We start from the raw sequence: 16421 nt of genomic DNA on the forward strand, positions 1-16421 counted from the left end.
AATGTAACTCCTGGCCTCTCCTGACCTCTATTCCGTCGTCCTCAAGGGAGTGACACATCTGATGCATAAATTTGGGAAGAATACAGCAGACACACATTGCTCATCTGCTTTCTCGTCCTTCTTGGGAGTGAATGGGTTAGAGCAAATAGGTTTTCTGCTCTGCTCCTTGGGATGAGAATCTTCCCCTCTTTGGCCTTTACAGACTGGATTAGACCAGCTCATTTGGAAGCCCATTTGACCCTCAACCCAAAGAAATTCCCTTCAAGTCTGTCTTTCTCAGTTACTATGGTATAGTTTTGCCCTCACCTGCCCTGGTTCTTTGTTTTATTTCTCAGCTTGCTCAAGGCCTGGGTAAGAAGAGAGGCTGTTAACCATCAGGCACTTTCTAGATGCCACCAGGTTCCACCTTTCCCAGTCTACTCGGTGTCCTGGAACTTATTTCTATGGCCACGACTCTCTCTGGAGTCGGGAAGCATTTTCCAACCAATCTCTATCCCAAGTAGCCTCTGGACTTTGAACATGATAAACAATAACCATTTAACATTGTTTTTGCTGGATGAATTGAGCCCTACTGTCACAAAAAGAGGATCTAGAGCACCATACACCAGTCCACCTCCAAGCACACACAGATATACAAGTGAATTTGGGGCATCCCAAAGAGTATATGGGACTTACACTTCTTTTATGACCTACTGGCTCTAATTAGGGTTTTTTTTTTTCATTTTTTAAAAAGATTTTATTTATTAGAGAGAGAAAGTGTAAGGAAGACAGAGAGAGCATGGATGAGTGAGGGGCAGAGGGAGAGGAAGAAGCAGACTCCCGGCTGAGCAGGGAGCCCAATGTGGGGCTGGATCCTGGGACCCCAGGATCATGACCTGAGCCGAAGGCAGACGTCTAACCAACTGAGCCACCAAGGTGCCCTCTAAATATATTTATAAAATAACCTATTTTCCTAGTTTTCTCACTTTAGCCTCTGCCCCAACAGCAATTCAACAGAGGCATAAAGCATTGTTCCCTCCTCTTTACAGACCATCGTGCATTTATTTTTTCCAACAGTTTCCTTTGCATCTGCTCTCTTTGCTCGCACAAAGATAGAAGTTTCTAAACAGGGCCTTTAATAGTCCATTACTTTCACCCCACGTTGTACAATTCAGTTTTAAAGTCAACTTCTATGGAAAAGTGCTACTTGTATGAATGCCCGTCTGGGAGTGAGACTAATCTTCCTCTACTCAAAAAATAACCAACACTTGCTGCACCAGAGTTATGATTACATCACAATAAATATTCTATGCAGAACTAGGAACAGCTCCTCAAAGAAAAATGCTTGGAAACGGGTAATTGGAATGAACTATATGCATTTTCACTGAGCTTTGAAAGAAACTGTGAGAAAAAAGATCTTCGATCTGTTCCCAAGTATATATTTTTTTCTCTTAAAGAACACCATGTGAGGAATTTTGACAGTGTCTGCATTCTAATGGGAACATCTCAGGAAGAAGAGGCTTATCTATATTTTTGCCTCGTTAGGGCCATGATGGGCGCCGTTTATCAGGCATAAAAAGAAAGGAGAAAACCCAGAAGGTAGTTCTTTTCTGGACAATTATGTGTTCTGGCTCTTAAGTACTTTCCCTTTGCCATGGATGTGAATATTTTAAAAGCCAAAGAAACCCCTCCACTTGAGCTACAGATGGCCACAGGAACCAAACAAGAATGCTAACAATCCATTCCAAAAGGCCAACAAAACACCCCAAAAAAATAAAAACATGGTGAGTGCCAAGTTCTACACTGCACATCCATACTGACGCCATGTCCATCTAAATGGTGCCAGTAGGACTGGAAAGTGACAGTAATGTGAAGGAGCGGCAGTGACCCTGAGGGTAAAAACCAACGTGTCTGTTGAAACCATCACCACCACCACCACGACCCCCCACCACAAAAAAGACATGAAACAAGATGCTGCAAGAACATTCTTTTTCCTTCTAACAGGGATGTGTTAACTTCATTATTCAGAATCCTTTGATTACCCTTTTCAAAAGTTTTTTTGTTGAGTTTAATTTTCAAGGCTGTTAACCACTGATGCCAACTTAATTATAGCAAGCAAGCAACCAACTCATAATGTATGATGCCAATTGTTAGTTTTACTTTAGCTTCACATTAGATTTGGACTTCTCTGCTCATTTGTAACTTTCTGAGCCAGGAAGGTTTCTGCACAGTCACTTGTTTTTTCTCAGGTGGTGTCTCTGTGCCCCCATTTGCCATGGGGGATTGAGGAAATAGATATTTATGACTTATCTCAGTATTAACAGTGCCCTTCAATAATTTATGAAACTGTGCCTTTGCAGTTTTAACCTGGAAGTCCTTCTGCTTATTGTTCTGAAAGGGTAAGATTAACATAGAGGGGCTCAAACCTGAATCATCACTTTCTTGCACAAAAATTCACCCAAATGAAGGAAAAATAGAGTCACTGGTGGCATAATGGCTCCAGATGAGATAAGCCAAGAACATCTAAGTCTTTAACCCAAACCCTTGTACCTGTTGCCAGAATATGGCATTCTCTTCTGTAGAAGATATCCTTGCCCTAGAATGGAGTTACACTCTTATAGCTCAGCATTCAGTGAACCCAAATTCTGGAACGTCACAGAAATCTTGAATTAAGCTTCAGGACATCACTCACTAGTGTTATGTATTCCTTTCCTTTTCCAAGACATGACAGTGATTTAGGATGAAGGTCCTTTGACAATGCATTTCGGTGTTCACTTTAGGCAAAAGAGGAAGTGATGTTTGGGAGAGAGAATCATTCCTGTTCTTTATCCCAGGCCTCACAGAGGCATTGTGCTCGACTTTCTAATTTCGTGCATGGATTTCTCAAAAGCTGATTTGGCAGCCACTATAGTTGGCCACCCAAAAGCCACTGCCATCTTCCTTACATCAAGTCATGGCCATGAGACAACATTCTGACCAACGGAAAATAAGCAGAATTCTCTTAGGGACCTTTGGGAGAGCTTTCTTTTTCTTAGTCAAAGGAAAAACTGAAGATAAAAACTCCTGATGCTATACTTTCCCTTTACCTTGGACACAGCAGACATCTTATGACCAAGAGGCAAAAAGCCTTGGAAAGCCAACATGCTTTGGAAGTGAGAAGGCAAACGGAGAGAAGCTGATTTTTGACAGCATCACAGAGCTATAGGGACCACCCCAGGTCCACCTACGACTGGACTGCCTTGATGGCTTCAGTCCCTGCTTGTTACTTGCTGCCAAAAACAGGGATTCAGTAGGTGAGGTCTGGAGTGTAGGCAAGAGTACATGGGAATCTATCGGCAGCAATAGCTGGTTATTCTCTTCTGAAGCTCAGCCCCATAGACTAAGAAGGGGGAAAGCACAGTGCTTCTTGAGGCCTAGGAGTTGTGCAGCCAGAGCTGGAGAATTGTACTTAGGTTCCAGGACAACGATATTAATGATATTCAATAATGGGGCAAGAATACAATTAGTTGGCTCTTAGAGCTCAGTGAAACAGTATAAGTGGGAGGCAGAGAGCAAAATCATGGGCTATTTCCCATGACCCTGCTTCCCTTCATGCTTTAGCTTTCCCAAATTAGTTTAGAAGTATGCCCTCCACCCCCACAACCCCCCTCCCCAGGCCGTGCTTACAAGTCTGGATGGCTCTTGTCTTGTGGAGCATCTCCATTTGTATTTCCAACTTGCATCTCCTGTGTGAGAGAGGCCTGGGGGTGGGGGGCAAAGGTCTGCTGGGGGAGTACAAGTATGTGTCTGTGTGCAGGGACGCGAGGTGGGGGTACTTTCTCCCTTAGGAGGTTCACACCAAGATAGAGCTCTGCAGTGCCACAGAGTTCCAAGTAACAGAAACCTCTGGCTGACCGGACTGGCTAGGCAGTGACCCGTCCCCAGCTGGCTTGACTACCACGTGGCTGGACGCTGTAGAGCGAGGTGTGTGTGTGTGTGTGTGTGTGTGTGTGTGTGTGAGCGCATGCGCGCAAATGCGTGCACTTTCAGAAAATACTCCTATGCAGATCTCAGCTAGATTGGCCCTGAAAGTGAGCTGATAAACTAGAAAAACTGAGGTGTGTGACACTTCAGATTGTTCCTTAAATGACAACTGTGACTAATAGGCATCAGTCAGCTTATTCTAGTTTTTTTCTGAGAAGCAAATAATATACTAAACTTACCTTTGCTCTATTTTTCTTCCTATGCTAGGGATTTAAGCTCCCTCATTTCTGATCTAATATTTTTTAAATGCCAATCAATCTATCTGGTTTTGCTTGGAACTTGATTTCTTCAAGTACACTCATTCAGCAAATATTTGTTGGGTGTCTACATACCAGGGAGTGAGTCTAAGTGTGTGAGTGTGTGGGGGGGGGGGGGGGAGGGAGGGGGAGAGAGAGAGAGAGAGAGAGAGAGAGAGAGAGAGAATGAATATGAGACAGAGACAGACAGACAGGAGGAGGAGGAAGGTGGGGGAAGTAAGCCACAGGGATGAGCACTGTATCCAGAAATGAAAGCCATGAATGCGCTCTAGTGCATAAAGCTGTAGTTTAGTTGGATTAGGGCAACATATTCTAAAACACTGAACGGTTCCGGCGCCAGGCACACTGCTTGGCTGGAGAATGAACAAAGATAAAATTGTCAGAACACCCTGCTGTCAAGTCCAGCCTTCACCTGCACCACGAAGGTCAAGTCTGAAATGCTTCTCCCCAGGCACAGGTAAGCAGGGGCCCTGGCTGGCCTTTCTACACCCAGCCTCTTTCTACAGGGGGTTGCTTTAGTCTCTCTAGACCTTATCCCACTCTTACATAAACCGTCTGCATCTGCCTTGCCTTACTCTTCTTTTGCTTCCAACAGCAAGTGGCAGGCTGCGTAGAAAGTCGTTTGACCTTTCAAAGAAAGTTAGCTCAGGCTTCACTCTCCAGGTGCGGCTCCGCCCACCTGCTGCCTTGCCCGCTGAAGGCCGGGAAATTCTCCAAAGACTCTGGGCTGGCTTTGAAGCCCAGATCTCTTTGCACTCCCAGCTTGGATGTCTTCACTGGGTGGAAAACTAGTCAACCTGCCCAGCCTCTCGTTGTTTCTGAACAGATTCTCTGAAGTTAACGGGAGACCCAAGTGGTTTGCTAGATTTTGCATGAGCAATAAAACAGTGCATAAAACCCACGGCCCGGCGTCAGTTAATACACCTGCTTCCGCAGATGCTCTTTGAAGAAGCCTCAGCGGAGGGCACTGTAAACTGCTCTGCACATTCGCATGCGTGCTGAGCAGAGCACGCACGGGCGACAGTGGGCCCAGCGCGGCGCGCCTGGCGCCACCCGCCTCTGGCACTGTCTCTAGTCGTTTCTCCGCTCCCGCCAACAAGTCCAAGAAATAGAAAAACATAAAAAGCTATTGTCCATGTCCAGTGAGAAATGAAATGCACTGGACCAAGTATCACAACTTCCTTAAAATAATACAACACTTCATCACTTTTGCATCTGGATCCCTCTCATGGCTTGCAAAGTCATAAAGCTCGAAATCAACGTCGTGAACCGTCACTGCTTTTTTCTATTTAAAATGCATTCCTTTAAAAAAGCAATTTATTAGAAGCTCTCTATGGTTTCACCTTATCTAAAGCACTTAATTCAGTTCATCTCCTGCTTTGCTTTGTACTGTTGGAAGCAATCAGAAGATTGGAAGCAAAGTATTAATAAGAGAACATGCCCTGCAGCTCTGGCCTGTGCAAACAGCTCCTGAATTACAATGTAGCCAAACCCCAAAGTTTAGCACAGATAGAAAGAATTGATGGCATATCCCATCATTCTTTTCTTTATATGCAGGCTGATTCAACCCAGGTTGGGTTGAAGCTCCTAAATTATAGGCAAGGCCTTTTGTAGAATGCCCAGGGGAGGAAACATATTGTTCTTCTACCAGCAACTCTCTTTACCCCAAAATACTATCACTCCTACCACAATGAAAACTGTAGGTAAGCAAGAATCTAGCTTAGTTGTTAAGGAGGGAATAACAGAGAAAAAAAAAAAAGACTTCTCACTTTTAAAGGAGTACATAATTCTGCCTACTTAAAAGCTGTGATCAGTGATTTGGTCAGAGAGAAAAGATTTGCACATGTTCCCTGAGTATTGGTTGTGGGTGACCTAATCACACCAGAATCTCATCTCCTTAATCAAAATCCCTCCCCGCAATAAGTCTCAACCGGCTCTACCCTCAAGCTTTCTCAAGGGAAGAAAGAGAAATGGACTGCTCAGGAGGTTTCAAGCTTCAGGAAAGAAGACGCCTTTCTTCTCATCTGTACAATTATAAATTAAGATCTCTTCTGGCCAACACGGTGCACGGCCCCTGGGAACCCTGGCCTATCAGTGAGGTCAGGTGTTGGGACAGGCAGCTGGGATCCCAGTAAGACAGTCAGGAATTAAGGAATAGCCCATGCAGATGCCTGAGGATTCTTGTGGTTGACACCTACCAATTCAAGATCCTCTCCTGGAGAAGCACATTAATCTTTAAAGATGGCAGCGGATGGAAAGCCCAGTGCTTGGCCCATGGATGCTTGATGAGTGGGAACTCCTTTGCCCTGCAGCTCACTGGAATGACTTGCTTTTGGCAAAGCCTCAGTAAGTAAATCGGCTCATCCATCTGTGAAGTTCACAAGCATGCCCCATCCCACCCACCCTGTCTCATGTCTCATCCCCTCCAGGAATTTAGGCATTTTCCAAACCTGAGCCTTCCTATCAGTCCCCTGTACAAGTAGGAGGAAAGACATCTCCAAATGAGATGTGAAATGGATGAATTAAAAAAATATCACCCTAAACCAAAGAAAGCCAGTCACAAAAGGCCACATATTCCATAGTTTCATTTATGTGAAATGTCCAGAATAGGCAAATCCACAGAGACAGAAAATAGACTAGTGGTTCCCAGATTAGTGACTGCTAACAGGTACAGGGGTTTTGGGGGGGTGATGAAAATGTTCTGGAATTAAATATCTGGAAGTAGGTTATACTTACAACTCTGAATATACTAAAGACCACTGAATTATACACTTCAAAAGGGTGAGTTTTGTAGAACCTAGATTATATCTCAAAAATTGTTATTAAAGAATGCAAAAAAATGGCATTTTAATGATGGAAGAAATCCTAGGGAAGGGAAAGGACCTGAATTTCAATCCCACTGTCTGTGTAGTCTTTAGCAAATTGCTCAACCTCTCTGCATCTCAGATTTACCAACTCTCAAGTTAAGATATTATCTCACTGTGAACCTTTTAAGCTAATTATGAGGGTCCTGTTGTAAGGAATTCAAAGTTACATTCAAGGACTCTCAGTCTGAGAACGGAGGAGATAGTGTGCAAAGTAACGAGATAGTGTGCAAAGTAATGTAGGCTAAGATATCTGGGCCGTCTTCAGAGGCAGGTACAGATAGCAGATGAAGCAACTCCTGGGGAGCATTCCGGCAGCTTTCTCCTTTTAGGATTGATTCCAAAAGGTGGTTATGCTGACAGCATTTCTCACTGTCTCACGTTGCACAAGAAAACTGGTGGCCTGTCTCTACATCTTACAGGAGAGGAAACTCAGCCTGTGGGACATTAAAAAATCTCTTTAAAGTTACCAAGCACAGGGAGCCAGGTACGTGGGCATTGTCTTTTCCAATAGGGCTAAGTGCCCTTCCCACTCAAGTACTAAAAACAGGGGCTGGGGTATCGAATCCTTCTGCAGAGCGTGCTAATAAACCTTTTCCAGATTTGGGCATTAGAATTTAAGTCATTCAATCATTCCAATTTTTTTTTGAAAGATTTTATTTATTCATTCATGAGACACACAGAGAGGCAGAGACATAGGCAGAGGGAGCCTGATGTGGGACTCAGTCCCAGGATCTGGGATGATGACCTGAGCCAAAGGCAGATGCTCAACCACTGAGCCACCCAGGGGCCCTCATTCATTCTAGAAGTTTGAAAGTAAAAAGAAAGGGAAGGATTAAGGGTGGGAGGGAGGGACTCAGGAGGGAGAAGGAGACAGGGCAGAGGCAGGCAAGAAGAAAGCAGGGAAGGAGAGAGAGAGAGGGAGAAAGGGAGGAAGCAGGCTGCAGAGTCAGATCTTTTTGTTTCAGGAATATATCAAGGAAGCAGATTTCCTTCCAAAGTTCAAAGGAAACGGTATGTTTTGTTTTCATACTCCGCTCCATTTTTCACTTGGGAAAAAACCTCAGCTTTGAAGCCTCTCTGTTTAAACTCATTAGGAAAACCATCAATGATGGAAGCTTTTGTGAAATTGTAGTGGGAGGAATTAGTGCTATGGGAGAGCTGGATCAATCTTCAAACATTTCATCTATGGAGATGGGAGGTCTGCGCTAGCTGCTTGTTCAGCTGGGAAGTTAACATAAACAAATGCTTCACTTACTGGAGAGTCCAAGGGACTAATGACACTTGGTATTTACTCTCCGAATACTTCCTCAGCAGCCCCCTGTGCCTGCCACCTGAAAAGGATGGATGCTTGAGGACTAACTGAACAAACCAACTGGCAAAATGACTTGCCCGGAAGAGAGAGGTGTTCTTTTAGTGTTCTGCTGGAAGAGACAGAGTGCTATTGACCTCACTGCACAGAATCTTTTCCTGTGTAATTCATAGCTTGATCAAGTTTGACATGGAAACCTTTATAGCAGGACTGTGTTAACATTTGAGGATATCTTTCTTGGCATCTGAGGTTTTTTTTTTTTTTTTTTTTTTAAAGTTTTGCAACCCGTTCAAGTCTCCTTAGCAAAATTAAAATAGGGTGATTGGGTTTTGACTTGGGTTCTTCACTTCATTCTTAGAGCACAGTGCATAGCATGTGGAATTGATCCAAAATGAATTTGAGAGTGAGAAAGTAAGGACTGCAGGTGGGATGCAGGAGATGACAGGAGAGAAGAAAGGTAGACAGCGGCAGACAGGGAACAGTGGAAGATTATCAGATACTATTGGTGCTCTTAACAAAATTGTTCTAGAAAAAATGTTAGAAAATGTCTTTGTGCATACAATATAAGGTAGATTAATTTATGATCTGAATGTCTGCAAAGGAATAGGACTTAATAGTTTTCTTTTTCTGACACTAATTATATAGATGTACATGCAAACATATATAGGTAAGAACATAAAAAGACAGCACATACATGGACATGCCATCTGGGTGCACGTACATGCCTGCGTGTGCCTTAAATAAATGAATCCATGTATAAAGGAACTATGATATAATACTAATTAACAGAACTGACCCTTTTTCCTTTCGAGTCTACTCCAAGGACAAACTAGAGCCTATTATTTTAAATTGTGGGAAAATTAAGCAGTGCATAGACACAAGAAAAGATAGTAGAAACGAGAAGCTAACCATAACCGAACAGTAGATGACTGATTATTCTGGGGACATCAGGTCCTCATTTGCTTTCCCTTATTTAGCTCGTGAGAAAATAGGGCATAAAATTAACCTATCCGAGGCATGGAACCATCCCTGCCCAACTGAATGGGCAACTAACTAATCCAAAAGGAAAACAACCATTACTTATACAACCATAATGTAGATGCAACATGGCATATAAATCAGTAACTCTTGTATTGCAAAACAGACAAATAGATTAATGCATGTTGCAAAGGATGGGTGAAGAGATCGATTAGGTTACTGATTCAGACCATGAACTTTCTCTCAATATACTGCATTTAACTTTTAAATAAGGTTTAGGAGAACCTGTAACATTTTGCTCACTGACAGAGCTATATTTTACTTAGGGCAGAAATTGGCTAGTCTATAAAAATTAAATTATGCCCCTTTCACTGTATCTAGTCAAGAGGAAAAACTCTAATTACAAGATTGCACTGTCAAACAAATGCAAATTCACATGCTTTATATCCTGGTTTAAAAATTCATATGGGGGGAGCTTCTATTCTGAACCGAGAATCAATATTTGAAATATTTTTCAGAGTGCAGTGATAAGCCAGGGCAAAAGAAATGTCATTATCAAGGGTGCTGGTAAGTAGATGCTAACTCATTAAGAGCAGAACTTGTGAGAACAAGTCATTTGTTATGCAAACATTTAAATATCAATTAGTAAGGACAATGAAAGAAAGTTTTCCTTCCCCCACAGCCCAGTGCCTTATTACTCTAGAAATGACCAAGGGGAAAAAGAGCAGTGGAAAAAAATCTCCGCACCTAATAGGAATGTCTCTCTGGGGAATAGGTAAAGGTTAATTTTAAACGTACTTCCCAATTGAAAATTAAATGTACCTGCCTCAAAATTCCTAAGAGCTGAGTTTGCAGGCTTAATCCAGAAAGGACTAACTAAAGGCCTGAGTATATTGCATCACTGGTATTTTTTTGGAAAGAGAATGCCTCTTATCACTGCTTAATGTCAAACGTGCTTGGTTCATTACAATCTCTTATTCTGTTAAAAACTGTGCTTTTCCTAGACCTATGAAAACTGCCAGTCCACAGAGCACTAGGCTTTAAAAATCCTACTGGTTGGTTCTCATCTTCATTTAAAATCCATTTCGTGGCCTGTCCAGTCAACCAGTTCACTAAGCCTGTCAGGTGAATATGGTGGACATGAAGACCATCTAAATCTTTAGCACTCGTCCTAAATTATCCTTCCGGGCAAACCTCAGTGGCATGTTTTACTATAGAAGGTGCTGGTTCAGGAAAGCAGGGGCCTCTTGGTAACAGTCGGCCAGTGGACATGGACCAGATCTGTAACTTTTCTGGCCCCTCATTTCCTCCTCTAGAATACAAAAAAGTTGGTCCAGACTCAGGGCACCCCAGAGTCACTTGGGGAGACCCACAGCTGGGTATTTCACAGACTTAGTGAACTGGCTTCTTCAAGGGTGAGGGGAGGCAAAACTTCCAGGACAATTCTGATGTGCACCTTTAATTCTGTGTCACTGGGACCTTTTAGTTCTAATGCACTAAGATTCTCAGAATAAGAGGTTATTGGTCCAATGAAAATAATTCTGACTTCGGTTCCTAAGGGTATGATGTAACAGGTGTGACTTTCTTTCCCCAGAGTGGAAAAGCTAACTCTGCAAACGCTGGTGGGTCGGGGCCTAAGGAAACAAAGGCTGCAAAAGAAGACTACCAGATTTCCTGAGATGCTCCACGCGAAGCACCCAGAAAAGTACGGGCTGTGTAGGGCATGCACGCTCTTCGGACTGTGATGACTGTACTACCTGTGGTCACTTCACAGTCAAATCTGAGTTTGGCTCTCCATCCCTGCTAGCACGAGAAGGGTTGAGAGCCACTTAAATTGATTGGTCTGACAACTACTAGGAGATGAAAATGGAAGTGCCTTGGAAGGATCACACCCCTAAACACTGTTCTTTTGATGCAGGGACATGCATTTGGCTGACTTCTACTGAATTCAGGCTTAAAATCTGTGTCCCTCCCCTTATAACAGGTTTTTCCGTTGAGTCCGTCAACTGTTTGTTTTTCAGACTTCACAACTGGTGTTGCTTTATTATTTCACTCTCTGGTCCAGGACACATGCCTGAGGGAACTGAGTTTGGAGAGAAGGAGCCCACCTCAATCTAACTAATAGCAACTTCAGGCCTGGCACTTAGAGACTATGCTAAAGGGTTCCCATAGATAACATTGGCATTATGATGCCCGCTTTGCCTTTCTTACAGCATTGTTTGGAGCAGAGAATAGAGCGAGAGGAAAAACAGCACTTTGAAAATGGAATGTGTGATATTTATCTTACATACACTTCTAGGAAGAAGTAGCTCTCTGAAAAAGGACACCTCATCTGGCTGTAGTTTGGTTCATATCTTTCTCTCTTGTCTCAAACATATCCCAGCTTATAAAACACAATACCCAGATAAGCAGTGGCCTAGAGGATCCCAAGAAAGTTCCTAATGTGTCCACAGTTTATCCCCCCGTCCACATTTTTTTTTCCTGGCTCTAAACTACCACCTGGAAGAAAGCTGCAAATATTTGGAAGAAAAAAAAACAAAAACAAACACTACAGTATTCAGAGCGATTCCAACTAAAATCAAAGCAGTTCCTCTAGTAGGAGGGCAGAGTTTTGCTCAGGTAAAATGCTCAGGAATGCAACACAAGGAGAATAGAAACCATTATCAAAATCATAGATATCAATCTTAGCTACAAAATCGTCACTAAATTTTGTTTTGCTTTTGTGATAGCCCCAATCCCAGGACAAATGACAAAACAACAGTTGCGGCTTTTCTTGGGACACGTTATCCTTGAGAGCAGTTATGTCTCAGGCTTCCCCAAAGAGCGATTTGGGTGGAAGGAAACCATACCTAATGACCTATAAAGACCAGCTTTTAAAACTGTGCATGTGGGTGGCCCTGGTGGCGCAGCGGCTTGGCGCCGCCTGCAGCCTGAGGTGTGATCCTGGAGACCGGGGATCAAGTCCCATGTCGAGCTCCCTGCATGGAGCCTGCTTCTCCCTCTGCCTCTCTTTCTGTGTCTCTCATGAATAAATAAATAAAATCTTAAAATAAAATAAAAAATAAACTAAAACTGTGCATGTGCACCACACCATGGCACAGTGATGAGCTAGCTATCTGATCCTCCAATATCCCTGTGGTTGGCAACAGGGCATTTCCAGGCCCTTCTCTGAGAAGAAACTACTTTTCCAAGGTGCTGCCTTTAAAACTGGAGCCCTGGCATTCATTTGCTAGTGGATTCAGAGAATCCCTTCCCAGATTTAATCCCTTCAACCAAAAGCTCTGTGGGCCCCTACAGTTCAGCAGATTAAAGGGGAGCAGAATTTTGGCTCAATCTACATCATTCACCACAAGATGCTATTTCCCATATGTTTATTATCCTGAAAATGGCAAGGTCTCTGTTGATGGATTTGACCTTGGAATGGAAGCTGGAGTTCCACCCATTTCCCCAAAGGTGTACTTGTGGGAGGACTCTGATTTCTGGTGAGTGGATGGGGAGGCGGACCTGGGGAGTTACAGGAAGTGGACAGTAAGACAACTGGGGTCAGAGGGAGTAAGTGAGGTTTCGCCTCACAAGACCCGCTTCCGCTCTGCACAAAGCCCAGCACCTCTCATCAGCTAAGCTTGTGAGGCTGGAAACTACATTCCTTTGAACAATCTTGGCAATTTGTGCCTGAAATTTGATGCAGTAGCTCTAAAATTAAATAAAGATCCTGTAGTGTTCTTCTAAGAAATATGGCGTGGCTTTGTGACAAAACACATTTTTCAAGCTCTGACCTCTGGGAACTTCAACTAGCTTCATATTTCAGGCTGACACTGCTCACAGGCTACTGTCTAGTAGCCCAAGCGGAGCTGGTTATCCATATATTTTCCAGTCTCCTGATCAGCTTTTTAGCAGAGGGAGGTGAGGGGAGTAAATAAAAAGAGGAGAGCCACTAATTTAAATGCACTTCCCCTCCTGAGTCCCTTGGGGAGAAGCCCTGGTAATTAACTCTAATGAGATTAAAGTGACTCGAAACTCTTCATTTTGCCAGCACCGTAAAAGTGAACCTGCGATAAGCGGCGTGTGTGCATTAAATCAAAGTCGGTCCCCTCCCCGGTAAGGAGGTGCCCTCCCTCCCCAACTCCTACCGCGGGCCCGCGCGGGCCTCGAGGGGCGCTACCGGGGTCTCACCCGCGCTTTGCTCCATCACTTCTTTCTGGCACATGTCTTGCACGTTCACCGTGCAATTCACGATGAACTCGGGGGAGGAGCAGTCGTTGTTCAGCTGGAATTCTTCACACTGGTAACACTGGATTTGCAGCGCAGAGCCTGCGGGGACAGACGCAGTCGGGCTCGGACGCAGCCCCCACGGAGACCCCTCGGGAATCGGCGACCCGCCCGGGCCCCAGCCCGCCACGCACGGATCCCGACCCCCGGGGGGCCCCACATACCGACCGGGGAGGGGGGGGCGGCGCGGCCGCCGGGGTCCCGCAGCAGCCCGACACCCCCACACCCCGACACCCCGGGGGCCGTCCCCCACCGCACCCGGCTTGGCTTCCCCCCCACGCAAGTTGAAAGGGCCGGGGCACAAAGCGAGAGTGAAGTGGCTCCAGAGACTTGCTTCCGCCCCCACCTACAGCGAAGGATTCGCCTAATTGTTAATTGGTTACAAATCACTTAATTGCTATTTTGGCACCACTCACGATTGCGTTCGCAGACGCCTCCTCGGTTCTGAGGCTCGTCGCCAGCGTCCCCGTGCCGCGGCTCCGAGGACCCTCCGCGAGCGCCCCCGAGCCCCGAGCCCCCGAGCCCCGAGCCCCCGAGCCCGCGCCGGCCGCCAGGAGCTGCTGCGCCTCGAGCCCCCGGCCCTTCGCGGGACGGTCCCCGCAGCGGCAGGGGGTCCCAGCCCGGGCCAGGGGCGTGTGCGCGCAGCCCGAGCCGCGACGCCACCACCATTTGGTCCTGGCTCTCGGGGCAGCCGCTTGGCCGGGGCGCGCGGTCGGGGTGCGCGGCCGGGGTCCGAGAGCCGCTCGCGTAACGGAGGAGTGAGCGGTTCGGCCCCGCTCATCGCCCCAGCCCGGCCCCCCTACTCGGGTCTGGACCCAACTACCCCGCTGGCGGACAGACCCGACCGCCGCGGAGCCCGCGCCTCCCCGCGCCCGCACGCCCGTCGCGCGCCCTGGGCGCAGCACCCCCGCCCCGCCCCGCCCCGCCCCGGCGCGCCCCGGCCCCGGCCCCGGCTGCGCAGCCCGCAGCTCCCCTGCCCGCGGCGTCCGGTACCCCGGCGGGGTCGGGGCTTCACCGCGCCCCCCGCCTCCGCGAGGCCGCACCCCGCTCAGACCGCCCCGGCCCCCGGCCCCGCTGCCTCCCCCGACCACGCAGCCGAGCCTCCGCAGCTCGGGTCCCGCACAGCGCCGCCCCCGCCGCTCCGCCTGCAGCGCGGGACGTGGACACTTCGCCTCGCGGCGCCTCGGGGCGCCCCGCCGGGCAACCCCGCGCACCACGGCCCCGGAGGTGGGTGCCCGGGCGGCGAGGGGCGGGCGGGGTCCCGGCCCCGGCGCCCTCCTACCTTGGAGCAAGAACAATCCGCAAAAAGTTGCCGCGATGCCGAGGACCCACATCCTCGCGGAGCCGCGGAGCCGGAGGAGGGCGGGCGCATCAGAGGCGGCGAGCGCGGCGGAGGCTGCCCGGGCCGCAGCGGCTGTGGCTGCCGAGGCTGCTGGGGCCCGCGCTCGCGTCGCCGAGGCCACCGCCGCCGCCAAGAGGAGCCGCAGGTGCCGCCGGCGGCGCCAGCATCGCCCGCGCCCGGGCTCCCGGCTGCGGGGCGCTCTCTTCCCGCCGGCGCTCCCGGAGTTGGCGGCTGACACTGGAGGAGCCACTGGCGAGCCGGAGCGCCCAAAAAAGTCTCGCCTCCTCTCCCCACCTCCCACCCCAGGCACCACGTGACGGCTGCCGAGTTGGCGGGGGTGGCGGGCGCGGAAGGCTGGGACCGTCTTTCGCGTCCCCACCCCCTCCTGTCGCCCTGGTCTCCCGCCCCCGCACGTCCCCAGGACCGGGACGCCGCGGGGAGACGGAGGGCGTCGTTGCCCGGGGCCCGAGGCTGCAGGCGGGGCGCGGGGGGGGGGCAGCAGGTGCGGCGGGGCCGGCCGGGCGCAGACCGCTGGCCGCGCGGGGGTCGGGAGGCTGCGCGCTCGGCCGCGCCCCGCTGCCGGGGTCCCCGGGCTGCCACCGGCCGGGGACGGCGCGGGCGGGCAGCGGGGCCGGGGCCGCCGGCTGGAGGGGCGCGCTCCTGTGCGCCTGGCAAACTTGCACACCTGCCGGCGCCCTGGGGTGGCCGGCGCAGCTGCGCCTCTTTTCCCCCGGCCCCGGGAGCTCCCGGGTTCAGACCAGGCTTGGCCGCAGCGGGGGGGGGGGGGGGGGCGGGGGGGGGTGGGGGTGGTGGGGGTGGTGGGGGGGTGGGTGCCGAGGCCCCTGCCCGACGGGCGCCGTCACCCCCGGGCAGCCCTGCTCCAGCTGCCGGCGCGCGCGGCAAGAGGGCGCAGCGACCCCGCGACGGTCGCCCGGCCTCGGACAGGGGGGCTCCGGGACAAGTGTCTCGAGTTCCCCCCCGAAGGCAAATCGGGGTGAAGAAGGGGCTCGCTCTCCTCGATCCCTTTGCTCCAAAAGGCCGGGCACCTTCATCCTGCTGTCATCGAAGTCCCGCGTTATTGGCACCAACGCCGGGTCCTCTCCGGCGCGCGCCTTCCCAGCCCGGGACTCCGGCTTAGGCTGCCCGGTCCCCTCCCCATGCCCGCTCCCCGCAGGCAAGCGACCCACCTTGAGTCCTCCGGGGATGCGCAGGTGCGAAGTTCGCCTTCCCACCTGCCGAGCCCGGCAGCAGGTGGAGCGGGAGCCTGGGCGCCCCCACCCCGCTGGGCGCGCGCCCTCTCGCCGCCCCTCCCCCAGTCCCGGTGCAAATAGCTTCCCGAGCTCTGCCCCCCTTCACCCTCCCACGCCTGGGTCACCCCCTGGAGGAAGCTCTCCCTG

General features: G+C 49.2%; 1 protein-coding gene across 1 annotated transcript in view; it reads right to left on the bottom strand.

Annotated features, from left to right (window-relative positions):
- The window catches only part of LYPD1 (LY6/PLAUR domain containing 1), a 44189-nt gene extending 28873 nt beyond the window's left edge, over positions 1–15316 (bottom strand). Inside the window, exons 1-2 of the mRNA XM_077861476.1 lie at positions 14965–15316; positions 13587–13724 (exon numbers count right to left, since the gene is read on the bottom strand). Of these exons, the coding sequence (XP_077717602.1) occupies positions 13587–13724; positions 14965–15016 (190 nt within the window). The 5' untranslated portion in view covers positions 15017–15316. The remainder of the gene's footprint in view (positions 1–13586; positions 13725–14964) is intronic.
- Between the last annotated feature and the right edge of the window lie 1105 nt (positions 15317–16421).

Source organism: Canis aureus, chromosome 20 (assembly GCF_053574225.1).
Source record: "Canis aureus isolate CA01 chromosome 20, VMU_Caureus_v.1.0, whole genome shotgun sequence".
Lineage (NCBI taxonomy): Eukaryota > Metazoa > Chordata > Mammalia > Carnivora > Canidae > Canis > Canis aureus.